The sequence below is a fragment of the Cyprinodon tularosa genome, unplaced genomic scaffold (assembly GCF_016077235.1).
Source record: "Cyprinodon tularosa strain WSP-4 unplaced genomic scaffold, ASM1607723v1 ctg239, whole genome shotgun sequence".
Classification (NCBI taxonomy): domain Eukaryota; kingdom Metazoa; phylum Chordata; class Actinopteri; order Cyprinodontiformes; family Cyprinodontidae; genus Cyprinodon; species Cyprinodon tularosa.
The window spans coordinates 1,396,537-1,411,017 of NW_024038892.1; the positions used below are offsets into that span (position 1 = coordinate 1,396,537).

A 14,481-nucleotide genomic window follows, 5' to 3' on the forward strand; every position below is an offset into this window, starting at 1 on the left:
TATAATGAGCAAATACACAAAAGATCTGTCTAAGATTGAAAAAGTAACTCTATTAATTAAGATTTTTCTGGAGATAACAGTGATTTATGTACACGAGTTTTATGGATGTGTATCTTTTTATCTTAAAAACATTGCATATGTATTAAACATGAGTTGGAAATAGGTCCCCCCCCTCAATTGTTCTTTTTTGCACATTCTTCATATTGCACCGCATCTTGTCTCTCGCTTTTAAAGGAAGTCCTGTCTTCATAAAGTCTGTATTTCAATGTCTTTGCTTTATTCCACATGAAACCAGTCTCCTCCTCATGGGTCAATTCGAAAGGCCAGCAGTTTGTCGGAGTGCAGGTTGTTGAGGGTTCGCAGGTCTGGCAAGCGCAGCAGGAGTTTGGGGAAGAGGGCCGAGTCGTCTGGGCGTCGGCGACCGATCAGTGATCGGAGGGCGCGGATCAGACCCTCCTGAAGCTGCTCCACAGCTCTCATGTCTGAGATCCCAGAACGGTCTGCAGGATACACAGGTTCACAGTGTGAGCTGATAGGTACTTAATCAATAGCCTTAATTGTTCTGAAGCAATTTCTTACTGATCTGGAGCATACTCAATACTTTGAAAAAAATATTCAGCACTTTTTATTGTTTTCACATTTTTGTCAATTTTCACTCACTGATGTTTATCTTATTTGGATTAAATACTATGGACCATCACATAGCAGTGTAAACAGTAAAAGCTGAGAGTGATAAATGGTTTAATTATTAATATTATTTATCCCTTTCTCACAAATCATATCTCAGTGTGCAAGTGTTTGGACTATCTTTGCACAGCTTTGCACATCTGGAGATTTTTTTTTTACTGGACTTTGAATGGGACATTATGTAAAAAGGAGGTGATCAAACCATTTCCTGAGAGACTCTAACTCTTGTATTTAGAGTACTAGTTCTACTGAAGAGATTACCTCCAGTTGATGTTCCTGTGTTTTGCAGCTTCTAACAAGTCCTCATCCAGTTAACTCTGTATTTAGCTCCACCAATCTTCCCATCAAACACAATCAGCCTCTATAGCACTATTATTTTACTATTGTACTACTGATGAAAAGCATACCACAGCATTACGCTGCCACCACCATATGTTACAGTGGGCATTGTAATTAAGTGAGTTTCCCCTTTACCCCTGATCTGTTTAGTGTTTCTCTTGGGTTTATTGGGCTTTCTGCTCACTAATCTTTACCATCAAACTAGATGTGAAATTAAATCACTCATAGCTAGACTAATCAGATGCTAATTAGGCAGCATCTGAAGATATTTGGTTGCACTGATAATGGATAAGGTGTACCAGATTAGAGTAGGTTTACATTACTCTTTTAAATAGACTCCCAAAGAAAGAAATGTAATGTTTGTTTTATTTATAATGTTAGAAAACTGTAAAGAATATGATGACTTTTGAAAGGTAATGTAAAAAAAATTTTTTTCTATTACCTGCAGAAACCAGAACCACAGCCATGAACAGAGCCATTTCATCAGGCTCCAGCCCCAGGGAGTCCAGCTTCTCACTGAATTCAAACATTGCATCCAGAAGAGACCCCATGCCCAAGACTCGCAAAGTTGACAGGGGGTACGTTTGACCATTTAAGAAAGTTACTGTACGCTGCTCGGCATTGAACAACGTGCAAAACCTCACCATGAGTACCTAAACACACAAATACACACAGAGAAAATACATCAGTGGATATAGAGTAATATATGATTTGCAATCACTCACTGTGTGGAAAGTTTCAAACAAATCATATTGGTGAGATTACCTGGAAGGTTCCGGACTTTAACAGCATGACCTGGTCCTGTTGGCTTAGCTCTTGGAATCCAGGAATGCCCTTGGCAAACTCCACCACCTCCTTCACAGCAGGGGTGAAACACTGAGAAAAGGACTCCCATATCTCCTGACTCGTTCGCTCTGCTCCTGATACAGGGCACGCATTGAGGGGACAGGCCTGGGGGAGAAACAGAAGTATGCACAAAACCATCAACTGCTTGTCAAATAAGAGAACTATTAGCAATACTTTTTTATTTTATCACACCTACCAGCACTTTTGCTCCTTGTGCTAATTTCCATGGACAGGAGGCTGCATTTTGGGCAACTTCTCCAGTGGGAAAACTGCTATGATTGGTGGGGCTGACCCTTTGCCTCATTGCAGCATTCGATTGGCTTTGATTCTGATTTGTTGACACTAAATAGGAAAACTGATTGTTGTCCACTTTGTGAAACACAGGTTGGTTTTCATTAGAGGTGACAGGACACATAGCTGTGTGTGAAACGGGGCAGGACTGATAACTCTGGGTGGAACTGGGATGAGACTGTGCTTGGAAACTACCATCTCGAGGAAAGGTTGAAGCATTGTTGTTGTTGTTGCTGCTGCTGTTGGAAGCGGAAATGCTGGCCCTGTTGGAGGATCTTTCATGGCTGTTGTTGGTGGTGAAGATGTCACGATAGGCTCTGGATATTGTCCCAATGGCCTCTTTTGAGCTGCAGTCATCTGTGCTGTTGGTACTCTCCATAATGGGAGAGTCCATATCCATGGGAGCTGACTCATTCAGGCTGTTCATGTAGCTCTGCATCTCATCAAGGAGTCTCTGCTTCTCCCGTTTAGGAATGCGGCCAAAACGGACAGCTAAGGATGACATGAATATGAAGGAGAAACATTAAAACTCAGGCTTGGCACATTTTATCATTTTATTTATATCTGAAGTTATTTCATATTTGTTTTTAATCACAAAAGTCAATTTTTCAGCAGTCTTTGTAAGGATCAAATACGTCTAAATTTAAACAAACAAAACAATGAAAATCATAACGAATCAAGAGCTCCGGAAAGAGGAGGCATGTGCATTACACCTATTAGGAAGAGTTAAGGAAACAGACTGCAAGAGAAATATATGATTTTTGAGACCTTTGGGGTCTCAAAAATCATACAAGATTTCTGCAAATTTTGAGTTAAATCTCTGCCTTCTTCCCCCCCTTCTCCTGAACCCATCAGCTGGAGAGAGGCTATTTATAGTCTCCCTGCTGCCATCTCCCTCATCCTTCTCTCCATCCAGCCCTGTTCTCTTCTTCCAGTCCTCCCTCTCTTGCAACTGCAAGTAGGGCAGTGGGGCAACATGAGCATGATGTCAATGATATGAAGGTGGCAGAGGAACAAAAATTGGGGGGGAAAGGTAGGTTTCAAGTTTGCATATGAGTCAAGGAGAGAGCAAAGATAACGTGAAAAAGGTTGACATGAAAGACTGCAAAATGTTGAAAGTGAAAAAGAGAGTGTGAGGGACTGCATGTCTGTGAGTACCCACAAGATTATGTTTGATAAGGCAAGGAGAGCTAAAACTGGAGCAACTTCAAAGACTTCTGCAACCAAGGCAAGGCAAGGCATCATCCCAACACCAAGTGCTTTACGTGGAACAGAGGTACAGATATTCACTTAAGAAACAAAAAACATGTTGGAAAAAAAGTATTTAAGCTCCAAGTAAAGAGAGGCAAACACTAAAAGATACTAATTTAATTCAAATAGCCAAAATGCAAAGCATGGTAAAATTAAAACGTTTAAGTAATATTGAACCTTTATGAGAAGGCTGCAATAAATAATTAATTTTTTAGCTCAGATTCGCTGCCTCCTCTATTTAAATTCTGATCTTGGAGTCATTGTGTCTGATGAACTAAAATCCTCTATATTGTCCCTGTGGTAAGGCCATCAACAGTTCGGTCGGGGGATTATGAACCAATAAATCAATTGTATCTTTCTTAAAAATTGAGCCAGTACAGTGATCTGAAGACGGTACAGTGGCTCCTTTGTAGTCTCTTGTGTGTTTTTAAATTATAGTAAAAAACCTTAGACTTTCAGGACCACATATATGACTTTTCTTTTCTGCTTTTATCAATATCTCGGACACACCAACTCAGTGAGTGCAAAGAAGTTGTGTTGTCACAACTCCTTTGTGACAACTCCATGTGTTGACACAACTACAAAAGTCTTCAGCTTAGGTATGGTAAGAGTACTCAGCATAGAGGAGTTGTAAAAAGATTAAATGTATGTATATATATATATATATATATATATATATATATATATATATATATATATATATATATATATATATATATATATATATATACATATATACATATATACATATATACATATATATATATATATATATATATACACATATATATATATATATATATATATATATATATATATATATATATATATATATATATATATATATATATATATATATATACATATATATACACACCCACTTTTTCCACCAGTCAGTATGATACAATCGGCTGTGTTGAATGCAGCACTGAAATCCAGTTAAGGACAGCTCTTCTTAATGCAGGATGACAGTTAAGTGCGATCAGGCAACAATGATTTTAATACAAACTAATGTCATTCCTTGTGTAGAACTTGAGGAACTTTCTGAAATATACTGATGATGTTTTAGGTCAGATGCGCCGCAAAGAGCAAAGCCGCATTTAGCAAATATGCATCCAGCTTGCTGTCGCCTGCAGGAACTTATGATGAGGAAGCACACGATGTGAGATTAATCCCCTTTTATTATGTTTCAAAACAGCCAAAGTCAGACTAATGAGCTGCTTTTCTAAATATGATGCTCCACTTAGAGGAACAAAAAGTGTGCCAGCCTAAAAAAAGACTTTGAACATTTGCTTATTGCAGAGTCTAATTCGCACAGCTGCCTGCTGGTGTGAAATCAGGGTGTACTATTTATTGTGGGCTGCAGGCAGTTGCATGTGGTTTTCCTGTTTTCGTAATGGTTGAAACAGAGCAAAAAGGGGTTTCTAGGTTGTGGTCCTGAACATTTTCTAAAATGTTCCCCCGTAGAGGGGTCGGCCTGACTGCCTTCTTGTGGAGCTGCAGTGTTATCGCCTAATTTTCTCTCTGCACCAGAAGTGTCAAGCACATGCAGAAATAACACTAACCTCTTTACTAGATTAGGCAATGCAGAGTGGTGGAGGATGGAGATAAGCAGAAGCCATACTGAGAGGAAGAACACAGGCAAACTACACTACACAAGTAGGTCACGATGTGTGAGTAGACTGTGGGGACAAATCTTTATTGTTTTTCTAGGTCAACCAAACGGTTCTTTTAATGTGGGACGATAGGTGATCAATCAAGTCTCAGCTTTCTGAGGTAAAACCAGGTGAAAGTAGAGCCATGCCAGAGGAAGCCTGTCCAAACAATGTTTTCTGCATGCTTTGCTTAATTGCTGCTTTGCTCCCTATTATCAGCAGCGAGATGTGCGTACATACACAACATAATCAAGCTGACCCTGTTCCAATTACCCAAAATAATTCTTGTGTTTGCTGCAGTTTTTCAGATGATAGATGGCTTGAGGGACTTCAGGGCTCCTTTTCTCATAAATCACTGTCCGAGCGGGAGTGTAGGAGAGCTGAGGGAACAGTGTCGGAACATAAAGGGGGGGGGGGGGGGTATTAAGGTAAATGTGTTGTGGGAGGATGCTGCAGAGGGCAGCAAAAAGACACTCAGAAACTTATTAGAGTGATACAAAGCCAGGTGATTTGTGGCATTGTGGTGACAAAATAGAAGTGAAAGACAGGTGCAGGTCCTCTAATGAGAAAGTAACTGAGCTACTGGCATGATGACCTAAAAACCTCCTTTCTATCAGACCTACATACAGTATGAGCACTGAATTTCTTTCTGGCTGTCCATTTCTCTGCTGCCTTGGCTAATCAGAACACTGTGACATTTTGGCAGCATTGCACAAGGTTTTAACTCATTAAACAGAAATACATCAGGACGTCTCACCATCTCTTGACATGCCGACAGAGATGCATTTCTTGAAACGACAGTGCTGGCATCTGTTACGGTTCATGCGCATGATCAGACAGTTCTCATTTTTGACGCACATCTTGTAGTTGATATTCTGCTGGATGCTGCGTCGAAAAAAGCCCTGACACACAAACAAGGGTGCAAGAGTTAAGGAAATTTGAACACTTTTAAAAACTGCCAGCATCTCTTTCTTTTGAGTGTCTCACCTTGCAGCCCTCACATGCATGCACGCCATAGTGGAAACCAGATGCAATGTCTCCACAAACTTTACAGAGCAGGACCATTCCACCAGTTTCTGGGGATGGAAACAATAATAATTAGATAACTATTTTTTTTTTCTTCTCAAAAGGGAGAATAGATGTATGTATATAAATAGTTGGATATAAAAAGGGAGAAAAAAAAACAACTGACTGGTAAAGGTTCCTGCAAATCCGCAGGGCCTCTTTCCTGCAATGGGATGTGTGTAGGGTTGCTGTTGAACAGCTGTGGATGGGGAAGCACTGTAGACATCTGGGAACTGGAACACCAGTTTGGAGGTTGGGGTGCTGCCCCCAGTTTCCCTCCCCTGTTTGAGCGCCCCGATCTCTGTGAAGGTAATCTCTTCTGGAGATGAAGGCTGGGAGTGTGATGAGGGGGACTGTGTTTGGTACCCACTGGAAGGGCTGCCAGGGCTTGGACTGGCACTTCCTGATGATCCTGCATACAGGATGACACCACCTCCTGCAAAGAGAAATGAGGGACATTAAACATCATAGTCACTAAAACCTTAGGTTTATGATTACAGTTACATCCAACTTTGCACTTCATTGTTTGATTTTTACAGAAAAGTAAAAATGGAAATATCTTCAATATTTTTTGGGTCATCTTTGTTTACAAACTGAATATAGGAAACGATTAAAGATTGTTGGATAGGAATGGAGTTGAGGCACGATTTTGAAAATGGATCGGAGTCAACCAAGTGCTCCCTTTCTGCCTTGAGTTGAAAATATCAGATGCGTAGTTTGATAATCCATCTAAACTTTTTTTTTATGTCATTTAAAATCTGAAAATTCTTTTTTTTAATTCTGGCTACTGTTCACTGTTCAGTTGTCCAAATGACAATATTTTGGAATGGGATTTGTGTGAAATAATGTGCTTTTCCAAATATTAAATCTATCTATCTATCTATCTATCTATCTATCTATCTATCTATCTATCTATCTATCTATCTATCTATCTATCTATCTATCTATCTATCTATCTATCTATCTATCTATCTATCTATCTACCCCCATTTGTAGGTTTAGCTCCTATCTATTTGGTGGATTTAATATGATGCAATACTGCAAAGGATTTTTTTTAAGATCAAATGTGTTTTTGTGTCGCTTCCTGGGTATAGCAGGAAGGATAATGGTGCGATCATGCGGATAAAGTGGGTTCTAAAAATACTGAGGGCAGCTCGCCAACACGGCAGACAAACCCTTTGACTGTAGGTTTATGCACCACCTAAACGCTTCTAATGGTCAATAATTCATCTACACTGTCTTAAAATCCGATGCACCCCTCGCATCTCCCGTCACTCTCTCTTTCCCTCCATGTCAGCTGCTGTAGATGAGCTGAGAAGCGACCTCACGTGTTGCGGGGTCCGCTGCTTCCTCCGCTCTTATAATAGCCGCGCGCTCCCGTGGCACCGTGCCCGGCGTCAGCTAACAGCACGACACCTGACCGCCGCCTCACATGCATGGACTCCTGACACGGTCACCGCCCGAATCAAATCCGCAGTCCCGTGTAAAGGGGTATAAACATGCCGATCGGAAGTCGGAATCTGTTTTTATAAACAAACTGCAGGCTTAAGTTGGCACAGAGGACTATGTGCACAAACTAAGTTTAGGAATGCAATATACAAAGAAGAAGAGTTAACTGTATGAACAACAGCTGGTTGCACTTTATTCTGTGCATAGGAGGTTTGATATGATCAATTCAAAGGCAAACATAATGTTCTTGGACAGTTAGATGGCATTCCTTCATTCAACACTTGACAAAGTAAAGTCAGTGCTTCTTTTGGAGAAGCAGCTTTTAGTTCCCACTTATCTGGAACAAACTTCCAGAAAACTGTAAAAGCCTGATTTCCTTTAAATCAAGACTAAAAATGTGTTTAGGATTGCCTTTGACTGTTCTAGTTAAACAGTTCTACTGAAACATCATTAGTTCAACTTTTTTATTTTCTTTAGTCCAACTGTTTTTAATGTTCTTTTTTGTTGCTACATTTTTTATTTAATTTTTTTTCCTACTTGCTTTGATTCTGTTTTATTTTCCTATACTTTAATCATGTAAAGCACTTTGCATTTTTTTGTACTGAATTGTGCTATACAAATAAATTTGCCTTGCCTTTCCTTTGCCTTGCCTTTTGCCCACTGTTAGAGAAAAGGTCAAAACTTTCTGCTGCACAAGTTCCAGGCCGAGCTCAATGTTTTGATAATCCCTGCACCATCACGTGTGGGTGGATTTGTTGACTCATGATAGACTCATATCCAGCAGACACAGCCCTCTCTGCCTTACTTCTCATGAGCTTAAATACAGACAGTCAAATGCCCTGCCTTCCACTCTACACAACACATTGCATGTACACCTGAAGACTCACATGTCTGTTTGACTTGTGTTTATGAATGACCTCGCCAACCGTTAAAGCTGTCAATTAATAACCTGTGTGGCATGCTGCTTTTTAGTAGTCATGTGGAAGGTTTGTTGACAACATTATCTAAAGACTTGGAGCTCAAAATCATTTGACAGACAAGTCGGAAATAATGCATATCTATTTTAATCATGTTTGTAGGCCTGCAATATTTCAGCAAAGCTATTAAATTATTTTGAGGTATTTATATGTATAGTTAAAGCTATTTAAGTATTCCCTGTTTGAGGTAATAAAGAAGGGTTCCTAGGAGCAGGGCGCTTTTTAGCAAGATGCACACAGATAAAATGATGGCTCTAAGGAAACACTTGAATTATTTTGAGCTATTCAATAGATCAATGTTCACAAAGAGGAAAGTTGGCTAAACCTGAACTTGGCATATCATCTTAAGCACCTTATATCCACTGGCATTTGAATTAGAGTGAAAAGGTTATTCCAGACTCTGGTCAAGCTTTCAACAGTTCCAATATAAACCTCTGTCTATATACTTTCTGTTGGGATACTCAGCTGAAATTTAGTTAAAATCTGCCAATTCCACAGAATGGAAGCAATTCCACCACTTAATGCCTTAAAAAGGTCTAAGTCTAGATATCTTCAAAGCTTTAGAGGGAACTCATGTGGAAATTCAGAAACAAAAAAGGAGGTGGATTTTTTTCAGCTTGGTGCTGGCTATTGGTTCTGCTTTTTTGAGTAGATATGAATATGTTATGAGCATTTGACCATTTTAACAGTTAAAAATGACCAGATTTCTCGTCCTTTCTAACTTCTTTGCCATGAATATATAGATATATATGAAAGTATACAATTATTGTTCTATGGCAGCTCTGTGCCAAAGGTATTTCCTACCCACAACTGAAGGATTAGGCTGTATTGGCAGAATTCCCAAACTGAAACTTTTCTACTTTTACTGTAATTTCTCATTCAAACAAGTGAAAAATGCAGGCTCGCTGTCATAGTATGGACATCAAAACATCTAAAAATATAGGTCACAGATGACATCTTTCAATGGGTCAGTCATTCCTCTCAGCCTGCCTTGAGTCTAGCCTACTCGTGCAAGCACTAATCTGTGACTCCAGGCAGGCAGAGAAACGTGAGATGAGAATAAACCAAACAGAGCTGAGCACGTTGTTTTCCGTTTATCCCTTTCCCTCATGCATTATTGGTGTTTGTCGGGCTTTGGGTATGAAATTTACGAGTTTATTTGCTACCTGAAAAACGTATTACTCTACCAAAATGAATATTTGTGGATAATACATGTTAGCCGTCACTTTTATAGTTATGTGTTAGAAATATTAAACATCAGATCAAAATTTAGCAAAGTAAACTCAATATATGCAATTTTGGATGAAGTGTAAAACATCTTTGGCCTGACATATTAAAACTTATCCAGATCAAATGAATGCAGATTGCTACAAAAAGCTTTTTCATAGCTGCACTTGTGAAGAGCAATGCTTTCTGAATGTATTTGCAGGTACCCTGCAGCTGGGAGAAAATTATGCTATTATTAATAATAAATTAACTGTAATAGAAGAAATAGCCACCAACTTAAAAAAAGCTTTTCATGCATCTGGAACTTTGAATTTTCTTATAAAAATGTGAATCCATTTGCTTATTAGGCTAATGGTAGCACAAGAGCAATGTATTTCTTTATATTTTGGACTACAAGAACTGAAGTGTATCATATGAAGTTTGTTAAGATTTGTATGGTTATAAGATGAATTTTTTTTTTCAGGGGTACTAACAGAAACATATTAGATTTTGAGGTCTGGCTTGGTGAGAATTTACTTTTTCTCAATTGAAATTACTGTATTTAAAGCCCTACCAGGTCTTTTTTCCAAATTAACAGTTGAAAACTTTTCGTTTTTAGATGTGAACTAAAAGTAAACAACTTTCAGAAATGCATTTCCCTCATTCAGACTTTATCATTGCTTTTTTTTTCTCTATGCTTTGCAAAAACAAGACATTTTACCACTGAACTCAAAGGGTTATGTTCCCCTGATTTTTATTTTTATTATTATTATTATTATTATTTTTACATTTTGTTGGAGGGCATAGGGAGGATAAAACAGTTTTAAAATGAAGATGTGGATGTTGGCACTTGGAAATCTTGGTTCTTGTTATAAAAAGTTTGAGAACCAATGTCTCCCTTCCAGCACTTGATATTTGCAGCAGGCTTCCACAGACTTGTGTAAGTAGGTCAATATCACAGGAACTTTAGAGAACTGTGTCTATGTGCCTGCAGCATCTTTTGAAATTGGTTGCCATCAAATTGCATCTCAGGCTCAAATACCTATTCTCATGTTTAAAATAAGCGCTACTGCATAAACTAAAAATAAGTGTCAGTCTATGATGGCAACACATTTATTTGCTTTCTCTTGCAGGTTTATCTGCATCATCCGAAGCACAGTCACGTTACCGCGGATACCCACCCTAAGCGGATGTGTGCTGTGATCTAATGCGGACAGATGTTGCAGCCTGGAAATAGTCACATTCTACTACACTGCGGATTCCGTGAGACAGAGAATGGGAGAAACGGAGATGGTGGACTATAAAAGAGGCATGCGGTAAAGAAACGTGACCGGGGAGGAGGGAAAAAAAGAAGTTAATACACGGAATCGCTGACCCACTGACCAAGCGCTCCCTCTCTGTCGCTGCGGGCGGCAGGAAAGCTGCAAAAGGCATGAGGGGAGAGAGGGACAGGCTATCTCACGCGCTGCACGCGGCTCTGCAAGGCAGGGCACGTGAGGGATGCTTTTGACGAAGTTTTTCTTTGGGAAGAAACGAATCTGCGCTCCAGCAAAGAAAGGCATCCTTTACATCTGCTGAGGGGGGCGCGTGATTAAAGCAACGCATTAAATAGAGCAGCATGTTTAGGGAGTGGGTGGCCTGATAACAGCAATGACTACACCGTCAGTCAAAACGCAGGGCAAAAACTAGCCCATTTGGAGCGTCTAACTGAGATCCTCCAATTTCTCGTGAATTCCAATATATTATATTAAATAAATAATTTATTTATTCAAGCCACCAGTTCTTAAGTAACACATCTACTTCTAAAAATGCTCTGAATAATAAAAGAAGATAAAAAAAATATTCCATGTAGCCCTAAAGCAAGTGATTTTTGTGCTTTACAATAGGAGTCTCCAGCAGGGGGTGTAAGAGGAAGTTTTAGATTGAATTTTAAGGACTCCTGGGTGCCTTCAGCAGGTGCACCTGAACAATCAGGTCAAAAATGTTATCTTAGCCTACCTTTACCCCCAATTTCTTTTTTGTTCGTGCAATGCAGACAGTGCGATTTTTAAATACGTTTCTCCTCGTGATCTTTTGATTTTATCCAGACTTTCACAGCTGACATTTACCTCAAAACATATAAATTTGACTCACATCAGATCAGCTGTCCACCTCACCACATGCTTTCTGAGAAGGAACCCTTTTAACAGTCATTGGCATTAAAAACTGAAACTATAACAGCATGATATTTGAGCTCTTATTTAATGCATTTGAATCTGTCTACAGAAAATACGACAATTTATAAAAGGCCCAATTGATTTCTATTCATATGGAATTATATTTTCACAATGGATACAATTTTAAATAAGTACAATCTGATCATAGACAGTTTCTGTTATTCCATTGCAGCTGAATATACAGTCAAAGTATATCTGATTGGTTTTTTTTTTACCAATAGGAAAGTATTTAATTTTGTATATATTACAGGACAAACTTTTTAACATGCTCATTGAAAAAGATGCAACCTTTTTTTTTCTTTTTTTTGCATTTACTTTATCATATGTAGTTACTTTAACAGAATTTCTTCATGTTAGCAGGATAGGACATAAAACAATTGTTTTAAAGTAACTATATATGATTAAGTGAATGACCAAAGCAGTTGTATTATTATTATATATATATATTTTTGGTGCTAGTTTGATTCTAATCTTTTCAAATGTGTTCATATCAATACCCTTTATCATTACTTTTAAATATACATTGCTTTTTCATTTGATAAATGACTAGCATTGGGTCCTATGCACCATCATAGTCTTTAAATTACTTCATTAATATAAAGAAATGCATAAACTGCATTATTTGAGTAGGTAAATAGCTTTGAAATGAAAACATACAAAATTAGAGCAACTTGTCAAACGTTTTGCACAAACAAGCGTGAAATCATATAAAGCAATTTAAATAGTTATTCCCTGATTAATACTACAGCTATAAACGGTTCACTTCCTTGTTTCACTTATCCTTTCGAACAGAAACAATGTAAGTGGATACAAACAACATGCTGACAGAGCTCAGGATGCTCCCATCACCTGCACTGGAACGTGATGCTGTTTAAATGATTGACCAGGTGAAAAAGGTGAGGGCACGCGCACCTTTATTGACCTCGAGACACTGTCGCCTAATTAATGTCTCTATGCAGGAATATGTCACGGTTCTGAACTTTTATTATACAATCACATCACGTTGATATCGCACAGGTGAGTATTTTTATACCTTGAGTTTAGATTCAGATAGTGATTGCAGCGATAGTCTGGTTATTGTAGCTACACGTGAGTTTGTTTTCATGGAGATACAGGAAGTGGCCAACCTCACTGCAACCGCGAGCGGTTCGCTGCGAAAGCTGGAGCCCGCGCGCTTCGCAGAACAAAGTATAGCCACTACACACAAATATGTGCTGCAAGACTGCCTGCCACCGACCTTACTGTATAATAAACACACATTTATTCAATGAGTCATGGGAGAGCTATTTCAGAATGAATGATCTGGAGATGCAAAGTTCAAACACAAATAAAATTCAACATTTTGCAAGAATTGTGGTTAATTTTAGTTATTAACAGATAAAAAAGAAACATTTTCACTTTGATTTACATTTTTGAAGTTCAGCAGGTTTATTGTTTATTTTATTATTTCATATAAAATAAACAAACAAACAATAAACATATTAGCAATCACAATAAAGAAGTTTTATGCAAAAAGTATAACGTAAAATCTTATCTTACCACCTCCAGGACTGTTATCCATCTCTCTTAAGTTGTTATTGCTGACTTTAAAAGGACTTCACGGATGTCAGGGAATGGCTGGTTTTAGAAGACCGACAAGAAAGTCAAAAAAATAGCTCCGCAGAAAACACCTGCTCCATGGAGAAACTGGAAGAAGTGGTGAAAAATGCGTCAGTGCGCATCAGGGTCTCTGTTCAGGTGCGTAAGAGTCAGTCCCTCTCTGCAAGTTGCGGCTTGGCTCTTCGGAGATATCTGGAGGACTTATTGCGTATTGCTCAGCTGCACAAGCGCGACTGTGGAGCGCGGCTGGTGGTGCACAATTCTCACACTTTCTAAGAGAGTGAAGTCAGCAAATCCCTGACCGGTGTGATAGTGTCAGACATGACATACACACCCACTGATACAAACACCCACATCAATCACGTTTGCAGGTGAGCATGGGAAATGTGACCGCCTTTTGGGTCGTCCCAGCTTGAGTAGTTGTCCTCGTATGTGTGTGTGTATGGGGAGGTTTTGGCTCACACTTTCTACCTCTGATTCCCCTTCTCTGCCCCCTCCCTCCACCATACCATCTCACGCTTTGTGCGTTTTCATTGGCGGTGATCTGGAGCTGCGGGGAAATTGATGCGCTTATTCGATCGTGCCTTGCGTTCAGTAAAGCCAAGCTGCATGTGCGCTCTACATGTGCCTGGGAGAGTGCCCTGTCCTACTGATACACATTTTATGCAAAATACAGAGCGTGTGGCACGGGGAGGGATTAGAAGATTGGAGGAGGAAGCACATGGACAAGAGGCGTGGCTCACCGTGACTGCTTGGTCTCTGACAGGCGGCAGCGCTGCAAAGCGATGATAAACACTGAGCCGTGCCAAAATACCTAGCAGGTGTCAACTTTAAAAGCCATGTGCACATGCAAATAAACATACCCTACTAGAGTGAAGACACTGTATCGCTATGCTCTTG

At 39.2% G+C, this 14,481-nt stretch overlaps 1 protein-coding gene across 2 annotated transcripts; it reads right to left on the bottom strand.

The window, feature by feature from the left end:
• Positions 1-203: 203 nt before the first annotated feature.
• nr1d4a (nuclear receptor subfamily 1, group D, member 4a) lies at positions 204-14,217 on the bottom strand. Of its 2 annotated transcripts, none has more exons than XM_038287318.1 (8): positions 13,522-14,217; positions 6,262-6,567; positions 6,057-6,145; positions 5,827-5,971; positions 2,069-2,655; positions 1,792-1,977; positions 1,469-1,679; positions 204-500 (listed from the first exon to the last, which is right to left on the bottom strand). In XM_038287318.1, exons 1-8 carry the CDS (start codon positions 13,541-13,543, stop codon positions 304-306), a joined length of 1,743 nt encoding a protein of 580 aa, XP_038143246.1. In that variant the 5' UTR covers positions 13,544-14,217; the 3' UTR covers positions 204-303. The 2 variants fall into 2 exon arrangements, with proteins under 2 accessions (XP_038143246.1, XP_038143245.1); XM_038287317.1 differs by having other exon boundaries at positions 6,262-6,570.
• Between the last annotated feature and the right edge of the window lie 264 nt (positions 14,218-14,481).

Excerpts from the sequence above, each read along its gene's own strand:
- nr1d4a (XM_038287317.1), bottom strand. The coding sequence starts at position 13,543 with ATGGATAACAGTCCTGGAGGTG. Across the intron at positions 1,978-2,068 it reads CACAAGGAGCAAAAGTGCTG|GCCTGTCCCCTCAATGCGTG; the intron begins GTAGGTGTGATA and ends TTTCTCCCCCAG. Across the intron at positions 1,680-1,791 it reads TAAAGTCCGGAACCTTCCAG|GTACTCATGGTGAGGTTTTG; the intron begins GTAATCTCACCA and ends TTGTGTGTTTAG.